The sequence below is a fragment of the Myripristis murdjan genome, chromosome 21 (assembly GCF_902150065.1).
Source record: "Myripristis murdjan chromosome 21, fMyrMur1.1, whole genome shotgun sequence".
Classification (NCBI taxonomy): Eukaryota; Metazoa; Chordata; class Actinopteri; order Holocentriformes; family Holocentridae; genus Myripristis; species Myripristis murdjan.
The window spans coordinates 1,423,024-1,444,584 of NC_044000.1; the positions used below are offsets into that span (position 1 = coordinate 1,423,024).

At 39.6% G+C, this 21,561-nt stretch overlaps 2 protein-coding genes across 4 annotated transcripts in view; one reads left to right on the forward strand and one right to left on the reverse strand.

Annotated features, from left to right (window-relative positions):
- Window positions 1-10,213, reverse strand: nmi (N-myc (and STAT) interactor). 2 transcript variants are annotated; one of them, XM_030081225.1, is made up of 11 exons: window positions 10,148-10,213; window positions 9,910-9,984; window positions 9,767-9,818; window positions 7,225-7,290; window positions 5,860-6,018; window positions 5,601-5,717; window positions 5,354-5,516; window positions 3,642-3,748; window positions 2,879-3,065; window positions 2,493-2,596; window positions 1-768 (listed from the first exon to the last, which is right to left on the reverse strand). In XM_030081225.1, the coding sequence occupies exons 3-11, from the start codon at window positions 9,800-9,802 to the stop codon at window positions 565-567; spliced, it is 1,143 nt and encodes a 380-aa protein (XP_029937085.1). In that variant the 5' UTR covers window positions 9,803-9,818; window positions 9,910-9,984; window positions 10,148-10,213; the 3' UTR covers window positions 1-564. The 2 variants fall into 2 exon arrangements, with proteins under 2 accessions (XP_029937085.1, XP_029937084.1); XM_030081224.1 differs by lacking the exon at window positions 10,148-10,213 and having other exon boundaries at window positions 9,910-10,023.
- The window catches only part of parp14rs3 (poly(ADP-ribose) polymerase family member 14-related sequence 3), a 27,220-nt gene continuing 15,738 nt past the window's right edge, over window positions 10,080-21,561 (forward strand). For both annotated transcript variants that reach the window (XM_030081192.1, XM_030081194.1), the window contains exons 1-9: window positions 10,080-10,299; window positions 11,863-12,056; window positions 12,142-12,163; window positions 12,261-12,422; window positions 16,893-17,132; window positions 17,802-18,035; window positions 18,701-20,769; window positions 20,948-21,050; window positions 21,166-21,267. In XM_030081192.1, the coding sequence (XP_029937052.1) occupies window positions 10,128-10,299; window positions 11,863-12,056; window positions 12,142-12,163; window positions 12,261-12,422; window positions 16,893-17,132; window positions 17,802-18,035; window positions 18,701-20,769; window positions 20,948-21,050; window positions 21,166-21,267 (3,298 nt within the window). In that variant the 5' untranslated portion in view covers window positions 10,080-10,127. The remainder of the gene's footprint in view (window positions 10,300-11,862; window positions 12,057-12,141; window positions 12,164-12,260; window positions 12,423-16,892; window positions 17,133-17,801; window positions 18,036-18,700; window positions 20,770-20,947; window positions 21,051-21,165; window positions 21,268-21,561) is intronic.

The window sequence follows — 21,561 nt, forward strand, 5'->3', positions numbered from 1 at the left end:
TTGGAGTCTCTGAAGGTCCATTTTCATATCATAGGGGAATGAATGGAAAACAATGGCTGGATAAAAGGGAGGAGAAATAATATTGGAGTTCTAAAACATGACTGCTTACTTTGGGAAAAGATAGGCAGATAAGTGAAGTATATAGATTTTGTAGATTATGCATAATAAAAGCTACTATACTAAAGCATACTAAAAATATTTTCTTCTATTTTTGTCAATACAGAGGGGCCTGTTTTTTTCCCATCCGGATTGTGTACTCTGCCTCTGACTGACCCTAATCCTAACTTCACTCTATCCCTAACCAAGCTGTGACAATGAAATGGCACGTTTCCAGTCTCCTTAGTGGGTGTCATAACCCCCCTCCCTGCCCCACCCCCACCCCACCCTCACCTTCCCAACTAAGACAAGGAGTGGCATTGAGTACTAGCTAATCAGAGCGATAGTAGGGGCAGGTCTTCCTGGAATGCGGGTGGGGAAAGAATAACACCAGGAGGGCAGCCTCAGATATTATGGATACATGAAGAGGAGCTGTTTATCATGTTAGTTAAAAAGCCACCTTCTATCTTAAGCCTCCATCTCAGCTGTGTCCTCACAGAAGAAAGCCTGGAGTCTCCTCCCGGTGGAGATGTACTTGATGCTCTCTATCTCACCGCCGTAGTTGCTAGGCTTCTGGAAGTGGATTTCCAGGTGGTCCTGCAGGTCTTCCTCATCTCCCATGTCCTCAATGTCATCCAGGAGGATGGTGCGCTTTGGAGCACCACAGAAGGTCTGAAATAAAATCATGATGTCAGCAAGGCCATATCTCTTCCTGCTGCCTCAAACCCCCCGTTTTCTCTGATTTTAACTGTAGTGATGCACTCATTAGGCTTTCTGAGGCCAAAACCAACTGGCCTCTTACTGATCTGGCCACACTTTCATCCATCCATCCATCCATTGTCCAAACCGCTTATCCTCACAAGGGTCGCGGGGGGTTGCTGCTAATTTATGCAGATAATCTTTCATTGGTAAAAGGTTAGACTGAATTTGATATTTCAGTTTATGACAAGCTGTCATTTTTTACACTATCAATCTTTGATGTATGCCACTATGGACAGACAGAGACATGCTGTGCACGGGTGTGATGACATGAATTGAAATGTAGCCTTTACATGAAATGTAGCCTTTACAAGGAAGGACATATTGACATTTCATAACACCAGAACCAGTAGCACTACCGGTCCTGGCAGTGAGGAAAAACCCTGCTGAGCCAGTATGAGCTGGCAGTGCATTCCAAGTCAGAAGAGGAAGATCAAGACACGCTAATAAGGTGGCTGTGGCTCAAAATGTTTTGTTTGTTTTTTTTTTTCAAGATGATTTTTTTTTTTTTACACATTTCTGCTTTATTTACTGTCACAGCAGAGCAAGGAAAGGCTTTGGAGAGAGAGAAAATGACGTGTAGCATATGACCTGAGGTCTGATTTGAACCCAAGACACTGTGATCAGGACTCAGCCTTAACATGTGACACACACTGAGCTACCAAGGGGTCTTAAATGTATTCTGAATAACAGAAAAAAGAAAAAAGAGAGAGAAAGAAGAGGGAAACTTGTGGCCACAAAAATAGGAGAGTGTGGCACAAATAGCCCAGGTCAAGGCACTCAAACGAATTTCGAAAAGTTACAAGAAAATTACCAGAAAATTAGCAAAACATGACCAGACAATTAGCAAAGAAAAAAACAAAGGAAAAAAAAATCTGAAAATTAGGGCCAAAAAAAAAAAACAACCAAAAAAAAAAAAACCACAACACTAGTAAAACATTAACAAAAAAATGTAAAAACAATTAGTGAAAAAATTATGACATTAGAAGAAAACTGTTTTTAGTTATTTCAATTATATATTTAGATTAAATTACAAGACATTTACCATAAAACTCCCCCAAAAATTAAAATGAGAAAAACTTTAAGTCATTTTTTTAATATCATCTTTAAAAATAAAAGCCCGTCTACAGGTGGGGTAGATGTGCTCTCGGAGAACAATAGCAGGTATTTCCCCCCAAAACAACCTGAATACTCTGTGACACCTTTTGACCACGTCCCTACACAGCAAATTTTGAAAACATGTCAATAAAAAGATATGGAGTTATCAGGTTCTTCCACGCACAAAGTTGAAAAGATTCAAATAAAAAAACTATTTGAGTTATCGTGTCCAAAGCCAGGATTTGCATCAGTGGTGGCAGTTGGGGTAAATCACTGATATTCATAATATTGTCCTTTTGGAGATATGATCACCAAAACTCAAGGTCATTTCTATGTCTGTCGCCTATGGTGGCTAAGCTGATGGATCTACGACCTATGAGTAGAAAGCACACCTAATCACCATGCAAAATACAGATAGTGGAAAATAAAGATCCCAGAACAGTTCCAGAAGGTGAGACTGAATGTAAGGTTGACTCGTTCAGACTTGGCTCAACACAGAACTGTTGGGAGGGACAGCTGAACCAGTTTTTGAGCCTTACCTGAAACTTCTGCAGCTGGTAGCTGTAAACAGGGCCAACTTTCACATTCACTTCAGAGTCCAGATCCACCAGGTACTTCCCTCTCACAGCCAGGTTCTCAGCAACTATGCAGATTACACACCATTGTTTTATGAGGAAACAAAAACTGGCCAATCAGTGTGCTGGAACACAACACTGTAGGTGGACTATTCCTTTAATTTGGAAAAGCACTAGCACTGATAGTAACACTGATTTGAGATGGGGACTACCAGTCACCTCCACCATGGTTTCATGTGTTTACAGTAATTATACTCTTAGCGTGACAATGAGTGCATTATTAAACATGGCACACAGCAGATTCCCATTACAGATACATACTGTACAAATGAAAACACACACAGCTGTACCTCCAGTGTGAAGGAAGGTGATTTGGCCGGTGCCAGTCTTCTTGTCATAGTCAACTTTCTCCACCTCTCCTCCCCCTCTGCTGGGCCTGGAGAAGCTTATCTCCACACGGTCCCTCATTCGCTCCTCTGGCATGGAAGGTGGCAGATGGAAGAACTTGAGATCCTTCTTAGAGACACTGAGGTGGACCTGTGGTACAAGTACACAGTGATGTCAGCACACGCCGGTTACACAGGTGGAAGATCTAAACTCGAAAATAATTTAGGCCGCAAAATGTGATTTAGTTTCCACATACATGGGCAAAGGGTATTTTTAAAAGATGGTGTGACTGACATCTCCTCAAGGTTAGAGGTCATACCAGTAATTTTGGCTGTTCAGTGTAATGTCTACAAAATGTATAAACTTTGTTGTCCACATTAGTTTTCCTAAAAGTAGCAGCACTCTTGTGTTTTGATGACTTGAAATCGGGTAGGATTGAAACAGACACATAAAAAAAAAAAACACATAAAATCATCAGTTCTGTGATTTATGAATGTTGATAAGTTTGTTAGACACAGAAGCAGAACATTAGAAGGTGGGTGTTTCAATCAAAAATTCATAATGGGGAACTGAGGTATTTTGGTTATATGTTGTGAAATCTTTAATACCCCTACAAGATCTGCAAAATGGTTTGTTGTAATGTAAAATGTGGGGAAATTGTATTAAATGGGCAAAAAAGACTGGTGTGGTTGTTTAAAGGACATTATTTACTGAATGATAACACACCTCAAACTTGGCAGAGGGATCCAAAGTCAGCCTTTTTGGTTTCACATCCAAAGTGTTTTTTTCACAAGTCACAGAGCACTTGGCCATTCTCAAAATCTGAGAAGCCACTAGAAGAGATAAAAACATCAGAGTCAGACAATAAAATCACATCATCTGTTATTCCCTTAATATTCTTCCATCCAAACTGCACTAGGGAGGGCAGACAGCAAGCATGGTGAATGACTTCTACAAGCTGAGATTTAATATGCTCACTGTTAAGCAAGACAAGCATGGTATTCACACACACATGCACACGCGCACACACACACACACACACACGTTAGTTTTACTGTACTTCTGGGGACACTGTATTGACTTACATTCATCCTCTCCAGCATTTCCCTAATCCTAGCCATAACCAGCTTATGCCTGACCCTAACCCTGACCAAACCCTCACAAAATCACTTCTCCTGACAGCAACAACTGAGATCTACAGTGAAGACTGAGACTTTCTACAAGAGGACATCTTCTGAAGACTTCCTCAAGAAAAGAAGACTGAACTGGAGGAACCCCTCAGAACAAGAACCATCCGGAACAGCAACAGCAACCTCCTGCTTCCTCATCTTAAATAAAACACCAACAGCATTTTCATTGCCACTCTGTAAAAGATCATTCTTTTTCCGATAAAAATCTCTTTTCTCACCCCAGAGGTACACATAAAACCCAAATTGTCCTCACAACAACAGTTGTTTCTCGTTTGTCCTCATAAGTATAGCTACACAAGTACAAAATCGGTGGTAACCCATGTCTAAGAAGGTGCATATTAATGCCAGGTAATCCATCTTAAACATATTCAGATACATTCTGGATATGAGACTCATGTTAATACTAGGTGTAAAGGGGGCCTATGATTTATTTGATATGATTTTATAAATCACATATTTTAGAAAAGTGTACACAGAGACAATAGTTTTCCTCCTTTTCCCACATATTTACAGACATGGAAATGATCAAAATCATACTCCATACTTTTTCATCCTATCCCAGATTGCGTAGGAACCCTGTGGGATTGTCCAGTGTGAACTAGTTATTATAGTTTTGTATTTTTCCTTAGTTTTTATTTTTATTTTGTTTTTAATTTTTGTTTTCAATTCAGTTTCGTTTCCAAAGTGGGTTTTCTGGTTTCAGTTTAGTTTTTATTGTTTAAAAATGTTTAGTTTTAGGTGTTTCTAATAGTTTCAGTATTACTTTTAGTTTTTTTCATTATTATTATTATTATTTTGATATGGGTGGTATCAGCCTCAAGATTTAAGAAGGACATAATAGGTAATCCACAACTCTTTATGAATGCCATTGATTTCCAAGTCATGTCGACGTCCCAGTCTCAATAACCCTCAGCACCAACGCAAACTCATGTTGCTGTGCTCAACACTTTTGACCAAACTTACTAAAAGACAAAAACTAAAAACATTTTCTCTATGATTTTATTTTATTTCAGTTAGTTTTGTATGTGCACAATGTTGTTGTTTCAGTTCGTGTTTTGTTTTGTTTGTTTCCAAAAATCTAGTTATTCTTTTTAATTCAGTTAACGAAAATGCTTTTTCACATCCAGTTTTAGTGAACTATAATAACCTTGGTGTGAAGCTAAACAAACCAAACAAGAAACTGAAACTGTATGATTTTTCTCCTCAGCAGCTTCATAACTGTGTGGCAGTATAACCGAAGCACCTCACCTTTTTCTTCTTCAAATGTGATGAGTGCCTGTCCTCCCTGGAGCAGCACAACAGGTCTCTGACTGATGGTGAACACTCCTTTGATTTGCAGTCCACTGTCCTCATTCTCATCTTTCTCCGGACCGGTGAAATTGACCTCTGTGTCCAGGATTTGGGCATCAATCTGGACGGTTAGAGTAACAAACTGAATAACAAAATCAACCATGCTGTTACAGGAAAAATGCTGCTGAGCTCGCTGTCTTCCTACCTTAAATTTTTTCTTAAGGTGAGCTGACTCAGCTCCTTTAGATTCTAGTTCATCCTGGTATCTCTTCAGTTTTTCCATCAAAACCTGGTTACCTGTCTCGAGGCCGACAATCTCATGCTATGAAAATGATAAAACAAATTTAGTGCAACAATGTAGTGTTACAGTACTGCAGTGTCATTAGTTACTTCTTCTAATGCAGGTATAGCTGTTATGTAAGCGTGTGAGAGTAGGTTATAGGACTGAGAGAAGCCATATGCACCTTAATTGCCTCCATGGTTTTACGGAAATCTTGCTGGCATTGCTCTTGTTTTTTGCAAATAGCAGTCATGTCCTTTTGGGCCTTCATCTTGGATTCATCCTCGGCAAGTTTTTCCAAAAGCACCCGCGCTTTCACATCATCAGCTTTCTCCACTTTTGTCTTTAAAATAAAGAAAGCATATAAAAAAAGATACATATATAATAGATAGATAGATAGACAGATGGCCACATTGTTAGACCTTAGGCTTTGGGAGACTTTACAGGAGGCCATACATTACCAGGACCATTTTTAAGAAATCATTTATTCAAATGCAATCATCCTCCTAAACTTGAGATGAACACTTAATGCTCATGTTGTTGTTGTTAATGCTTATAGGTATTTCAGACTCCGTGAAAAAAAAACTTTTTGAGTTTAAGTTTTATGAGTCACAAATTCACTAGAAAAAGCTTGGATATTCTCTCATATCAAAGTGGTAAATTTATGAGAAAATGGCACAAATTTGTGAGAAAAATACTTAAAAATTCACAAATTTGTGAGAAAAAAAATAGGAAAACTAGTCTTCTTCTGTGGGATTCAGCCAGAAGGAAATCCTGGTGGTTTGAGCCCAGAGTCTCAATCTCCTCCTCAGCATCTGGACTCTGAAGAGACACTGCCGTGACAGAGGTTGGTTCATCTGTATTTCTGCAGAGTGTATCCAACTGCTGAAAGACTGCATCTGCACTTCCTGGCTATCTGGCAGCAGCTGTACCCTTCCTGGCTGAGAATCTTTATCTTCAGGCGTGTTTCCTGCGTTAGGTTCCTTGTTTTAGCCATTTTTGTGTCTGAAGAACTTTCAGATGTGCTGGCTTTATATAGACACAAAGCTTGGCAACAAAAATTGTGTCTTTTAATAAAAAGAATGACCTTCATCACTGGTACCAAAATTACCCAATACTCAAAATGTCTTATGTATTTTTATGGAACCAATCAATTTTAAAATTTTAATGGCTTTTTTTTGAGGATTTGTTTAGTATTTTGGCTGTGACTGTACTAAAAGAAATTGCACTTGAAGACCTAAGACAGATTCTTAATGCAATATTTCACAAATGCAAAGTGGCCCCAATACACCATTTTAATGTAGTTCCAGTGCATTTTCAGGAGACTGTTTCCTTTTACTGTCATATACTACAAAAAAAAAAAAAAACGCAACTTTGTTATTACTCCTTCTGAGTTGAAGGTCAGTGACTAACAATTCAACTCACCAACTCTCAGGGGACAGCCCTAGTGTACACACACAAACACACATACACACACACACACACACACGCACGCTAGAATCTTATCATGTAATATGGTAACTAATTATTTCAAAAATTTAAATCCTACCTTCCATGTCTCCAGCTCTCTCTTGGCCTCTGCAAGTTCACTGTCTGCGTCTAAACCACCATCCATCTGAGAGCAAAAGGAATGACCATTAACATTATTACCATAATTATTTCATTCATTCAATAGAGTGACACAGGGTAGTTGTAGGGTAGTTTCCTAAAAACCCATTATCGGACATGCACCAGTCTTATGTGCTCCTGTCCTTTTTCCTCCCACATAATTTAGACCAGGGGTTTTCAACTCAATGTGACCACCACCCTGACTAAGACCTAAGGACTGCTGTCCTCAGACCCCAGGCTGATTCCTTTTACTTTCCACTGAAACTTAAAGTCATCAACTCCAGTTGAGTGTAGGGGAGCGCGGGGTAGAAACTAACGTGGGGTGAGTTGTAACACGGACTTTTTAGGTAGTTGCACAAGGTCAACCGGCAAGTGCTTCTGGTTACTTCGTCACATGATCGTAAGAGAGCCCAGCGCGAATTTTGGGGGGAATTGGCTGCATTTTTGAGGAGATACATGTAAAAGTGTGTTTTACCACCAAGTAAGTGAATTTCTTTACCTTTCTAATTTTTTGACTACTGAACTGTGTGCGTGCGTTACCGAATCCAATCTTACATCAACGTATTAAGCATCATGTTGCCTAAAACATTCAAAACATTTAGCTAACTCATAGTGAGTGCTAGTCAGGTTTGAGACCAGTGACTACACAGTGGGGTTGGTTGTAACGCAGTGTTACAACTAAGCCACAATAAAAACAACTGCATATTTATCACTAACATAAAAGTAACGTTAGCTACGTAGTGTAGCTGTGTGTGTGTGTGTGTGTGTGTGTGTGTGTGTGTGTGTGCATGCGTGTGTGTGCGTGTGTGCACGCGTGTGTGCACAAGGTGGAGCATGTGTGTGTGGATATAACATGTGAGCCCCTATCATCATGGGATTTCTTCTGTATTCTTTCTAGTAGCTAGTGTATATTGAAACAGATACTCCAACTAGTGTATTAACAGATTTTTTTCTTCTGTGAGGCTTACAAGCCAGAGTTATGATTTATGTGGTGTCAGAATAACCCCATGTGGGACGGGTTGATTGTCTTTATTCATTCATTCATTCACCCCCCTGCACCGCGGGGTGTGGGTGGGGGTGGGGGGTACAATTAACCCCACCTGTGGAGTAAATTGTAACATTTCTCTTCTTCCACTTAGGGTGAAATTCCACGGAAATGGTAGGTTCTAGAAACAAAGTTAAAGTGTTCATTTGTAGCAGAGATGTGTAGGGGAGAGTGGGGTAAATAGTGCCAATTTTTTACTTAAAGTGCCTTTAAAGTGAGGGGATTACAGTAATGCCTCCAACTAAAATATGCACATATAGTTTAGGATGTTGTGCATCCCTGGGAACAATCACTTTGGATCTTATATAAACTGTTTGAGAAATATAGCTTTCGAAAAAAAAGTGGTTTTGTGGCACAACTTGCCCCCGGTGCAGGGTAAATTGTGCCATTAGAGAAAATACACTGGGGTAAATTGTGCCATTGATAATTGAAGTAAAACAGATAATTTTAATCTCACAAATGATAATGCTATATAAAAGCAAAACAAATTCAATACACATTTTTTTTTATTTAACATTTATTTATTATTTTAACAAGATCACAGGCCACTTTTCTATAACAAGGCCTAGCACCACATGAACACATACCCAGAACAAAATAAAAATTTCAGAAATGAGCACCTGCAAATCATCTTCATCTGAATCTGAATAGTTTTAGTGATCAAAGGTAAGAAGACAATGTACAATAACAATAAAATACAAGAAAGTAATATATAGTATATAATCACAAGTTGTGCCACTGGCACAATTTACCCCAGGCCCACCATTTTGAAAAATATGCATCCCCCAGCTGTTTTGAGCTAACATCATGTTAACTGTATAGACTCATGGTGTAGCTTACTTTTGAACTGAAATGTGCTTACCTCTCAAGCCATGTGTCTCCCTTCTTTACAGGATGAGTGAAATGGATGCCTCTTCAAAAATATGTGGTCACATGACCAACTTCTTCTATGGTTTTCTAGATAACAGGGGTGGCACTACTTGCCCCTTGGCACAAATTACCCCACTCTCCCCTATGTTGCTTGTATACAAAAATGAGTTCTCTAACTCCTACATATCCTACATTTTTTTGCCTTTGGCCTGAAACGTTAGGTTGTACCCCTCGCTCCCCTACAGGAAATCAGCCCTACATCGCGGGGGAAGAGCTGATGTGTTTTCACGCACTTTGGTGCCTTAGTTGTGTAGCTGTGCCTCTGAGCAGAAGCCCGTGTTGGCTTTCCGGCTGCTGACAGCCGAGTTGGTGTCTTTTCGTAAAAGAAATGGCTTTCCTGACAAAATGGAGGTTAGCTTGCGACACTGTGTCCATCAAAGAAAAGAAATGGAAACGCCAGTAAGAATAAGTCTGAGTTTCCCATTACTGTAGACTAGAGAACGTCTTTATGTATAAGATAGTAAGGGGACGATTGAGGTCATTTAAACAGTAAGCAGAAATGCCGTACCTTGCCGTTCACCAGGCTGTCCCTCAAGTCCGACATGATTTTGAAAACGAAGCTAAACGAAACGAATGGAAAGTTAGATAAATTCAGCTACAAAGATTTGAATAAACACAACAGCCACTGCTTTAGTAATTATGGCGTCCTACCTGGTCCACTTGTGAATGTTGCTGGTTTATTTTCCCAGGAAAAGAGCCTTGAAATCAGTTTGACACACACCGTCACTGTACGGGGATTACCGCAAACGGAAGGCGCAGAAATCAAAAGCGAAAGTTAAAGTGACACTCGATACCAGTGAGTGGAGTGTGTGTGTTTTTTTTTACAAGCATTTAGTCGGAGGCTGTAGCTGCATGTGTCCAGCCTGAAAATGTCGACAAAAACTCTCACCTTAGAGGGTCTACCGGACGACCTGGACCGAATTAAAGCTAAGTTAGACTTGTACTTCCAAAACAAGCGGAGGTCTGGTGGAGAGATCCTCGAGCTGAAAGCGGATCCCGCCGATACAAGAAGGGCTTTACTTGTATATAACGACGACGCAGGTAATCTTTGAGATTTTCTGTCAGATTAAATCACAGCCTGGACATGACACATTATTAAATGTGGTGTAAATAATTCCTATTGAGATGATCAAACTAGTCAACAAATATTATATAGGCTATACTGCTCGCATTCATAAACGAAAGTAAAAATGTTGCTTGAATGACTGTGCGGGTTTGTTGCACTAGTTTAATGACAGGGCTATCACATTAGAGTGGTTCAGTGCTGCTTATCAGCTGTTCCTGTAAAGACTTAGCACTGTGTGTATGGGCTCCTTATCATGTCACTTTTTCAGTGCCCTTTGGTATCACTCCAGGGCCCTTCAACAGTCCTGTGGTATAAAGGTTAACTGTGTTATTTGTGTCGGGTGGTATAAAACAGTGGAGAGATTTTGTAGTTGTGTGTTTGTAATATGTATCAGTTATAGGACTATGTGTGTGTATATGCAAATGTGCCAATTTCCGATGTTGCTCATAGTACCATATATGGTTTGACAAGTTCAAATGTAACATGATTTAAGTTGTGACAGCACCTGTTCCGCCAGCTAAGGCATGCTTTAGTCATGTGACCACCACCTTACATACTCATTTCCTTCTTCGTGTCCCGTGTACACTTTCATGGCTTCGTAATCAAACTCTAGGTTTTACAGCCAAAATGTTTTAGAGCTAAGAAAACCATTTGATGACTAAGTATATATTAACCCTGATATTGTTAAAGTTAAAATGACTGAATGTACATTAGATCAAAGAATGTTCTTTCAGGTTAAAAAAAAAAAAAAAAAAAAAAAGTAGTAAATTGGTAAAGATGTAATCCATCTTCACTAATTTCACCATTTTGCTAAAGCCAGGAATGGACATGGCTGACACAGGTGGGTTTGTTGTCATATTTTTTTAATCAGTACTGTAATACCGTATGTTAGGCCTACATCTTACCCAAAGTAGTATGGGTGCAACGGATCACAAAACTCACAATTTTTGAGTCACGGTTGACATAATTTTTTGGATCCACAACAACAACAACAACAACAACAAGCAAAGCTAAGACAAACAGCTTGGTTTCAATTTATTTTGTGAAGCACTTTTTGCCCATTTACTTGGTTGTTAGCCTGATGTGTGGTGACTAGGATGTTTCCTTTGGGCCTCTAGCTCACACTTTGCTACTGTGCTGGGACTCTCTCAGGGGGGCGTGTCTGCAGCAGTGCACTCCTCATGTCCCGCTCTGCTCTGTGGTAGTGAACAGACTGGTTGTTGTATGTAGCAATCAAATATGAGAACTTTGTGACAGAATGTGACATCTAACATGAAAACTGTCAGTTACAGGAGCTGAGACAAAATGTATTACAACTATCCCCAGTCTTCTATTACATGTCTGCATGGATTGATTTCAAATGGAAAAGCACATGTAAATCCATGATCAATTTAATGCAAAGATTTCAAAAAGACAGGGTTTATGTAAACGTGAACCGAGCTGCCATTGCACCTTGTGTTCCACCTTCTAAATCTGATAATGAGATGGTTCTTTGGCATAAAGGATTGGGACTGATGCATTGTAATTATCTTCTCCAGCACTGCAAAAGGTTTTGTCCAAAAAAACCCACCAGATTGATTTCAAAGAGCCATTTGGAGTGGTGGAGCTTCAGGTGAAATTGACTGAGGATGTCAAAGCACACATCAAGAAAAAACCACCAGTCTTACCTCGTCCTGACAAAGAGAAGATCAGCCAGTGGAAATCTTCAAATAACCAACCTGCTGGACAAAAGGTTATTGTTTCACTTTGTCTTTTCTCACACTTTTTTTTTTTTATCATATTTTGCATGCTAACTTAAACTGTCATTGATATTACAGACACTGATTCCCTGTCAAGCAGGTAAGACCTATTTTCTTTGAATATTTTCATCCAAAGAACAATTGGGGATTGAAAGAAGGCACTTATTTAGAATCTTTTTTCAAATGTTTGCTTTCAGATTCTGATGGCAGACATGCAGAGGCAGAGACATACACACTGCTTGTCATCGCTGAGCAGGCTAAAGACTTCCTTCAGATGTATTTCGAACAGTTTATCTCTGATCCCGGTCTTACCAAATATGGGAAAAATACCTGGATCCTCAAACTGTCCAATAAGACAGGTAAAAACTCTGGCTTTAACATTGGCCTTATGTCAGTGTGTTGACATATTCAGCGCCTGAAGGAAATACACTTAATGTATTTCTATTTGGTGAATTCTCTCTCTCTCTCTCTCTCTCTCTCTCTCTCTCTCTCTCTCTCTCTCTCTCTCTCTCTCTCTCTCTCTCTCTCTATATATATATATATATATGTGTGTGTGTGTGTGTGTATCTAGAGAGAGAGAGAGAAATGTATAGATAGATTGGAGAGATAGATTCATAGATACATATATAGCTATAGATAGATATAGATACAGTGCTGGGGTAGGGTCCAGCACCCCTGTGACCTTAACTAGAGGAAGCAGCTTGGAAAGTGAATGAATGAATATACATATTCATATACATATAGTGATATATAGATATGGTCCATTTCTATAGTGTTTTTGTATTGTACTCACACACTCACTCTCATATTCACACACAGAGTCACACTGAATGAAAGGTGCCAAGCTGCCCATCAGTATTAGTTAGGGGTTTAGTGGTTTGCTCAGTATCCACATAACACACCACAAACACACACACATGCCCAGTATATGCAGATGAGTGACAAATTAAAGGTAAACATAATGAGAAAAAAGCAACGGAACACTTGATATTGAACTGAAAATGAATAAATGACAGCAATAACTTGGCAACAAAACAGTAACAGGGAAATGGTCTGACCTGTGAATATTATAGGGACAGCTCAGGGACAGTTCATTTTGAAAAATTAATGAGTTAATGAGTGCTGGATACTGGCTGGATGCAACAATGCATTTTTATTCTCAGATTGTCAAATACTGACATTTTTCACTCCCCTGTGTGTCTGATAGCAACACCAAAGGGACCCTTTGGCATTGGATAGTGATGCAGAAGGCACCTCGGTGTCAGCAGGCAGCAAAGTGTTCTCCCACCGTATTTTCTTTCTCTCCCTTGCAAGTAGTGAAGTAAATTCAGTGGTAGATTTCAAACCCAAACTCAAAACATACCTATTCTCACTGTCAACCCCAGATAGTCTCTTCTTTTATCTTAAACAGAAGCTTACACTGAAATCTGCCTTGGCACCTTGGAGTTATGAGGTTCTATCTGACTTTTTTAAAAATTATTATTTATTTGTTTTTTTCCAAAATTGAGTTATTCACGTATTCTGTACCAACTTAACATTATATGTAGATTTGACACATTTTCGAGCTTTTAATTTAGATAGAATCACGCTGCATATCAGTGTTGCTCAATGGGATGTGAAAAACATGAAACTCAATTTCTCTGACCAGCTCAGAGCACAGCTAGGACCTTATAGTTCCAAGGCACTGCCTACTGTTTGTATGAATATGTACATGGCTGATTATGTCTGCAATGAATGTGAGGGTCATGACTGTGTGTGTGTGTGTGTGTGTGTGTGTGTGTGTGTGTGTGTGTGTGTGTGTTTGGCTGCTTGTCTTTCCTCTTTCTCAGACAGTGGTGCAGTGTTTGTCTCTGGCTGTTGACACCAGCTCTACTGCAGGTGCTGCCCTTGTGTCTGTGGACATTTACACCAACCACAGCCTCTTTTCTCTGTCTCAGTGCTTGTCCAATCTGTTTCTTATGTCACTGTCCATGTTATGTCCATATGACTTTGTCCTGGAATCTATTGCAGGCTCAGCTGTCTTGGTGAAGGATCCTTCCTTGACTTAGCATGTTCAAAGGTTCTTCTGTTTTTTTTTCTTATTTCTATTTTCTTAAGAGTTTATCCTTGCATGCTCTGTTACAGTTCTTTGAGCGTCCTCGCCTGATGTTCTTAAGCAATATGAGACAGTGATTGCAGTTTTTGCAATTGCAGTTTTGAGTATGCTATTAAAAGCCAACTGAAACTAAAACTGTTGAAACGTTTGCTAAAACTTTTGGGGAAGGAGGTGGCCCCAGGATTGGGAAATCCTGGGGCCATATTTGGCCCACCTCCTTCAGAAAACATTCAAGTATGTCAAAGGCTTTCCAGTGAGCCAGCTGGGCCAATACCAAGACCCTGGCTCTGTTAGACCTAAATGGAACAGAACCTTAATAGTAACACCTGTTCTTAGCCTGCTGTTTCATGTCAAAATGGCTGCTGTGTGAGGTCTGTTAGCCACCACTATGCTACATTCAGGTCATATGGCATTTACCATTAAATACCAACTTCTAACTTTTTAACTAGCAGTCGGATCTAGAAAATGGCAACCCTTACATGTGAATAAATCCAAATTTACTGCCACTTTTATTATGCATGCAAAACCAACTGACACCCATGAGGGATCAAACTCTGGTCTCTTGTGTGAAGGTCCTGTGGCTTAAACACCCACATTCCACTCTAACCGCCTCCCTACGCCGACTTTCTCACTCTTAATACTACGTCACCAATCCTCCATGTCTCATACTGATGCCAGCGGGTGTCGTTGGCTTCTAATGGCCAACTCTGCATGTTATTAAACTGAGCACAGTTTCAACTTGAAGAAATTAAACCTTAACTTACTTTAGCTTACCTAAGAAAAGAAGCTTATTTAATGAAAGGTGGAGAAAGGATTAGCTATTCACTTGTGCTATTCACTTTGACCATGTTTATGTCTCAGATAATGGGGAAGTCAAATTTATTTGTCATGCAGACAAAAAAAAAAAAACATCAATTTCCTTCTTCTTTAAATTCACTTGATTTTTTTTTTTTTTTTTTTTTGGAAGCATGGGAAAAAGGCAATTTGCAGGCAATTAGCACAAAATGAGCAGAACCAATAAAAAAATACTTGAAAATTACCAACAAAATTATATTTATATAAAAGGTTATGGGCCCTATCTTGCGTCAGAGTCTCTAAACCCGTTATTTGGGGATTTAGCATTGCGTAAGGGGCGTTCCCCCGTAAAAGTTGCTATCTTGCGCACCTCCCGTTATCCGTAAAACACCTGCGCTACCCGCTATATTATGCATAGGCGTAGATTTTCTCAGGGGTTCAACTGAGGCTAAAGCAAGGTGGCTTTATATATATATATATATATATGTTATATATTATAGACAAATTAATTCGGGAGGTGGAGCCGCATGTGCACATCCACATGTGTTAGGGTTAGGGTTACAAGTGGACGTGTCACAAGGTTGTACTGATTGAGTAAAATCCCCGGGTCACACCACACACACACAAGAGGCAGAGGTGGAACTATATGTAAACTAATTTATTGACAAGGTAGATTGGGCAAATAAAATATTAAAAATAAAAATATAGCACAGCTGCTGGCTTATGATAAAACAATAAAACGTGCTGGCGTAAGTGTCCAATTAAAACAGTCTTTCCTCTAAACAGTCTATATGAGTAATATACTCAGTCCATTCCGGCGGCGTCCCGGTATCAGTCCGACCGTGTGCATGGCGAGGCTCCGTCAGGACACGCATTGAAGCCGCCTGGGCGCGCTCTTGTTAAAGCCCAAATGGGATAGCGGGTGGTCCTGAGGACCCGCTATCCGCTTTCCCTAATGTGCGGGTCAAGATTGTAGGGAAAGCGCATAAAACACGCCCATGGACACACCTCCAGGCGCAACTAAAGGAGTCGGCATAATGTATAGTGGGTAGTGTGGCCGCAAGATACCGTTTAGGGATAGTGGAAGCTGCTAAATGCGCAATTCACAGGTAGCAGGTAGTGGCAACAGGTAGGAGGTGGCTCAAGATAGGGCCCTATATGCTATAATATTGTCATTTATATTTAGAATTATTAAAATTTTATATCTAAACATCAGCATCACATTTCCTGTGTTTAAAAATGCCATCTGTAAGTGCAATTATCAAAAAAAAAAAAGCCCAACAAAAATCTGAATGGCTGATAAAATTGGTCATCATCAGCAGCCTCAAAAGGGAATTCATATAGGGTTAGGCCCACATACTATTTCAGATGATTTTTCTTTGATTCTTTGTTGTTCAGTTCTTGCTAGAAATTATACTTATATATATATATATATAATAGTACTTTTGCATAACCTCACAATATTTTTCTATTTCCGTTCCATTCCCTCTGGGCTGTATGTCTCTTGATCTGAGAATGTGTTTAAGTTTTATTTCATTAATCACATACCTGTGCCCGTTGAGCAGTAGTACTATATCAGCAGAATTAATTCCTAGTTCAAACTTAAATTCAATGAGCTGATCCATGCTGGGGTGCTACACCGCTGTGCTGGGGAGCAACTGAGCAGAAATGGACATACAGCTCAGAAAGAGTGGAAGAGGAGAAGTTTTGCAAGGTAACACAAAAGTATTAGGAGAGAATGCAGCAGTTATTGCAAGAAAACCCAAAACATATTGCAAGGGAACACAAGTTATTGCGAGGGAACACAAAAAAATCCTGCCATAACTCATGACGGTAGAAATAACATGCAACATCCACCCATACACAAAATTTTCCACCTTGCATTTACATCATCCATTCACACAGGTACTAATTAGTCACATGCAATTTTCCCTTTCAGACATGGAGAAAGTCTGTGCCAAGAAGGTCCATGACTATGGGATATCTGTGTCCGTCTACAATGTAAAGAGCACAGAGGAGCAGCTGGACCCCAGGCGGTTTGTCCTGAGTGGCTTTGATGACAGCTGCATCAGCAGCTTTGTGTCTGTCTACATAGGCAGCTGCAGTCAGGGGGCTGAGCATGTCTGGGAGGCTCTTGATGACCAGGACAGAATTGTGGTCACCTTCACTCAGGACATTGGTGCGTATGCCTAAGACATAATACATAAACTCCAAATAACAGTATCATACATGCCTTTTTATATGAAGATTCACTATATGGTACCTAATTGCATTATAATCATTAGCAATTTATAGCATGTCACCATGTGGCATAAACCCAGGAGTCTTTTTTTTTTAAAGTTATTTCTTTCAGTGTTTGTTTGTTTTTCAAAAGTTTAGCATAAATTCCTTGCAATTCTAAATATACAACTATAATAATTATAAAATAATTTTATTGTAATTTCTTCTTGGTATTTTTTTTTTTTTTCCTTTTTTGGACCATTTTTTACTAATTTTCTAGTAATGTCTTTTTTTGCTGTTTCTAAGTTCTGTTTCCTAGTAAATTTTTTGATCACTTTTTGGCCATTTACTGCCATTTGTTTTTACACAGTTTCAGTATGCTTGTGGCAATTTTATGCTAATATCCCCTGTAATTTTTCTTTCCCTTTTTTCTTACTTCTTGGGTCATTTCTCTATAATTCATTGAAAGAGACCAAGTCAATTTATTCACATGTTCATGGTTTACAAGAGATATAATATTTATAATATATTTTTATTTTTATAATGAGTTGATAAAGTACATGTTTTTGTAATACTGACATGAATTTTCAGTAACATTTAGGAATTAAAATTTGTTGCATGTCCACAGATGTAAGCCACTTCCTGACAAAGTGTTCCACCAAGAAGTTCCAGGATAAAGATATTGGGGCTCATCGTCTGGAGCTGACTGACTCTGTTCTTGTCCAAGGAGACCTGAGTCAAATCACAGAGGAGGCCCTCAACCTGTACTTCTCCAGTAAACGAAGCAGAGGGGGTGACATCAAGTCCCTTATCTGGGTCAGCAAAACAAAAAGTATCATCATAACGTTTGAAGAATGTCAGGGTAAGCTGCTGAAAAGATGTTAAAAATGTATGCTATTATTCTATGTACAGGCCACTGACACCCATCATCAACCATGATCACATATAGGGTTGCAAATCAAGAGCACAGTGCATACAGAGGTGCAGTCACTGTGTATACAGAAATGTGTCACTTCTTTGGAAATAGAGAAAAATTACCTACTCTGTGTTTCATGTTAGAAAGCGCATATTCTCATAAAATAAATAAATAAATATAAAGAAGAATGAAGAAATATTTAAAATAACCCTTGTCAAATTAAAATGACCACACTTACTTTTCTTAATTCTGTGCTGTGCATTCTTTTTAAGGATTTACTCACCTCACATTTTCTAATAAAAAATGCATCTCCATTGGCCAGAATATTATAGTAGTTGTGTAAAAAGGGAATTTTGTTCAGAAGGCTAATTAAAATCTTTCAAAATAAAAGTTCAACTTCTGGGTTTCAGAGGGTTAAGGTGCTGTGTATGTAAATTGCACACCAAGCTATGGAATAATGTAATTTACTATAGCAAAACAGTTACAGTAGCTATTAGTTACAGATGGGAAGCATACCTTGCAACTTGCACTTATATCAGACACAGACTGATTGCTAAATTTATCAAATACATTTTAAAAAAAAACATATTTTTCTTCATCTCCTGTTGCAGTTGCACAAAGGGTGGCAGACCACAAGCACACTCTGGCTGGAAAGGAGCTTGTTGCTCAGCTCTTCTATTCCAGCCTGCAGAAAGCTTTGACAAGACAAACATCCTTCCAACCAAGCATCACAACTGATGTGGTCATCCCTGTTAGCCCAGAGCTCCTCAGGTTTATTGGCCTGAATGAATTCCACAAACAGGAGTTCACATCTGCACTTAAAAAGGTCCATGCCAGTGTTTGCCTAGTGATGGACAGTGAACAGCCTCATATTGAATTGAAGACATCCATGGACAAGCAGTCTCTGGGCATGCTCCGACAGGGCCATTCCTGGGAAAGGAACACTCGGACAGCGGCTCAAAACCAGCTGATAAAATATATGGAAGACCATATACCTGTTGAGGGAGAGGTTTGGCAGGGAATTGAGAACAGTTGCCTTGAGCTCAACACAGGCAATGCCTGCATCTCTTTCAAGAGTAGTGTCTCAGAGATAGTGGTAGCTGGCATGCAAGCTGAAGTAAAGACACTTGCAGAGAAGATTAAAAAAATGGCAGAAAAGGCCAGCAGTGACCTCCACATGAAGAGAGACACAATAGAGAAAAAAATCAACCTGGACTCAAAGGAAGAGCTAGACCTAATCTTGCATATTGTATCAAAGAAACAGATAGACAATATGGAACTATCCATAGACAATGAAAGCCATACCATATGTCTGAAGGGCTTGAAGAATACAGTGAACAAAGTAGAGGAGATAATCAAAAAAGCTCAAGATAATGTAGTTTCCAGAAAGCTTGATGTATCCCTTCATCTGATGAAGTTCTTTGAGTCACTTGACTTGAAGAAATTCCAAAGCGATCACTTTGCTCAAGACAACATAAAGGCTGCTTTACTCCTCGGTGAGGACTCCGTACAAATCCTTGCCGACAAGGCTGACCTCAAAAGAGCTGAAGACAAATTTCATGAGATCATCAAAGATGAGGTTGTTGAAATATCTGGAGAACAGGTTAAAGTAACCAGTGGTGAACAGTGGGAACAATTTTTGGCAAAACTCCAAAAAGATCTTGAATCCAGCCAGAACCATAAAAGCATTAGCATTGTGCCATCAGGGGAAAAGATTGCAGTGTGTGGATTCTCTAATGTTGTGGCAGATGTGCTGAGCAAGACGAGGGGATACCTGGAAAACAAGAAGCCAGTAACAATAAGTATCCCTCTGAAATCGATTCAAGAATTGGAGTTTGTTGAGTCTTGCATGAATCTCCCAGAGAGCCCTAACCTCAAGGCGTTGGGTGCCACTGTTCTCCTCTGCAAAACCCAGGGATCACCTTCCATAGATGTTACAGCCTCAAGTGACAAAATCAAACAAGCCACAGATGCAGTGAGTGTTCTAATAAATGCGATAATAACAGAGAAGAACACGTACCGGAGAGCTGGAGAGGCCAAGGTCCTGGATAAGAATCAGGTGATGCTTATGGCTCAAGCCAGACTTTTGGATTGCAACCTCCAACTATCACAGCCAGAAACCAGCAACCATGAGCAATACAGCTATGATATAGAAGGGAGAGTTAAACTGACCCTTGGACATGGTTGCATTTGCCAGCAAACAGCAGATGCTTTAATTTGCCCACTGAGCAGCCTCTCTTTTGACAACCCTGTTGCACAACAGTTCCTCCAGTTTGGAGGACCAGAGATTAAGAAAGTAATTGACAAGTTCTTGAAGGAGAAGCAGGGTCCTATGGCAGGGGATGTGGTCGTGACCAACCCAGGCACCCTCAAATGCAAGCATCTCATATATGCAGTAATCCCAGTTTGGGGGAACAGCTCCTCAACTCTTCAGTCAACCTACCTACAGGCAGCAGTCCATCAGAGCTTTGTGAATGCAGCCAACAATCAATGCACCTCCATCGGCATGATACCACTAGGATGCGGCACCTTTGGGTTTCCTGTACAGGAAAGTTGCAAGGCAATTATTACAGGAATCCACAGCTTTATTGCTTTGGGCCTTACAGGATTGACAAACATCTATGTGCTTGACTCTGATGCCAAGGTTGTAGCGGAATTCAAGTCAGCTATTGAAGGCTTGGTGAGTTGATCTTATCAATCCAGTTTAACAGGTTTTTGCACAAAGGAGTAAAGTACAAAACTTTTGCTTTTCATATAGATGTTTACATAGGTTTGTGCATTTGTGCAAATTTTAATGACCCCGGTAATAGAATGAAGTGTTTCTGTTAAACTATTGCTCCTCCTGCTTTATTAAACAGGGTTATAATCAAAGCATTTTGCCAAGCCCAATATCAGCAGCACCACCTTCACGTGGCGCTTCACTTCCACTACTGCCACCTAAACTAGCTTCAGTCAACACAGGTAATTTTTTTAACCACCACTGAAATATTACTGTATTAGATCGCAGGTGAGGTCATTCTCACATTGGTCCATATGTAATTTAATTTTTAATTTTTTAATTTTTTTTCAATGTCAGTGATAAATAGAGTCTCTGTGACTCTGAAGAAAGGAGACATCACTAAGGAGACAGTTGATGTCATTGTGAATTCAAACAACCAGAATCTAAATCTGGACACAGGTAAATATGTTTTTACTATCCATTTATTCAGGTTTTAAGTGCGTTTTCATACCTTTCTGGTCAGGTCGGTTGAATTGAACTCCAGTGTGTTTACCCCCTTGGTGCAGTTCATTTTAGGCACGTTTGACACCAACAATTGCACTGGGGTGCAGACCAAAAAAACTGGACCAAGACCCTGTTGAGAAGGTGGTCTTCCAGACTAAGTGGTTCTTTTGTGGTGTGAACATGAACTGACCTAGATTTAATCCACCTACTGGATGCACTGTGCGTTTGGGGCTTAAGCAGCTCCCAGAG

Bases quoted from the DNA above. Each gene is read 5' to 3' on its own strand.
- nmi (XM_030081225.1), bottom strand. From the start codon at position 9,802: ATGTCGGACTTGAGGGACAGCCTGGTGAACGGCAAG. The intron at 5,718-5,859 runs GTGCATATGGCT...TCATTTTCATAG, and splicing joins AAACCATGGAGGCAATTAAG to CATGAGATTGTCGGCCTCGA. The intron at 3,066-3,641 runs GTGTGTTATCAT...CTTGTACCACAG, and splicing joins ATCCCTCTGCCAAGTTTGAG to GTCCACCTCAGTGTCTCTAA.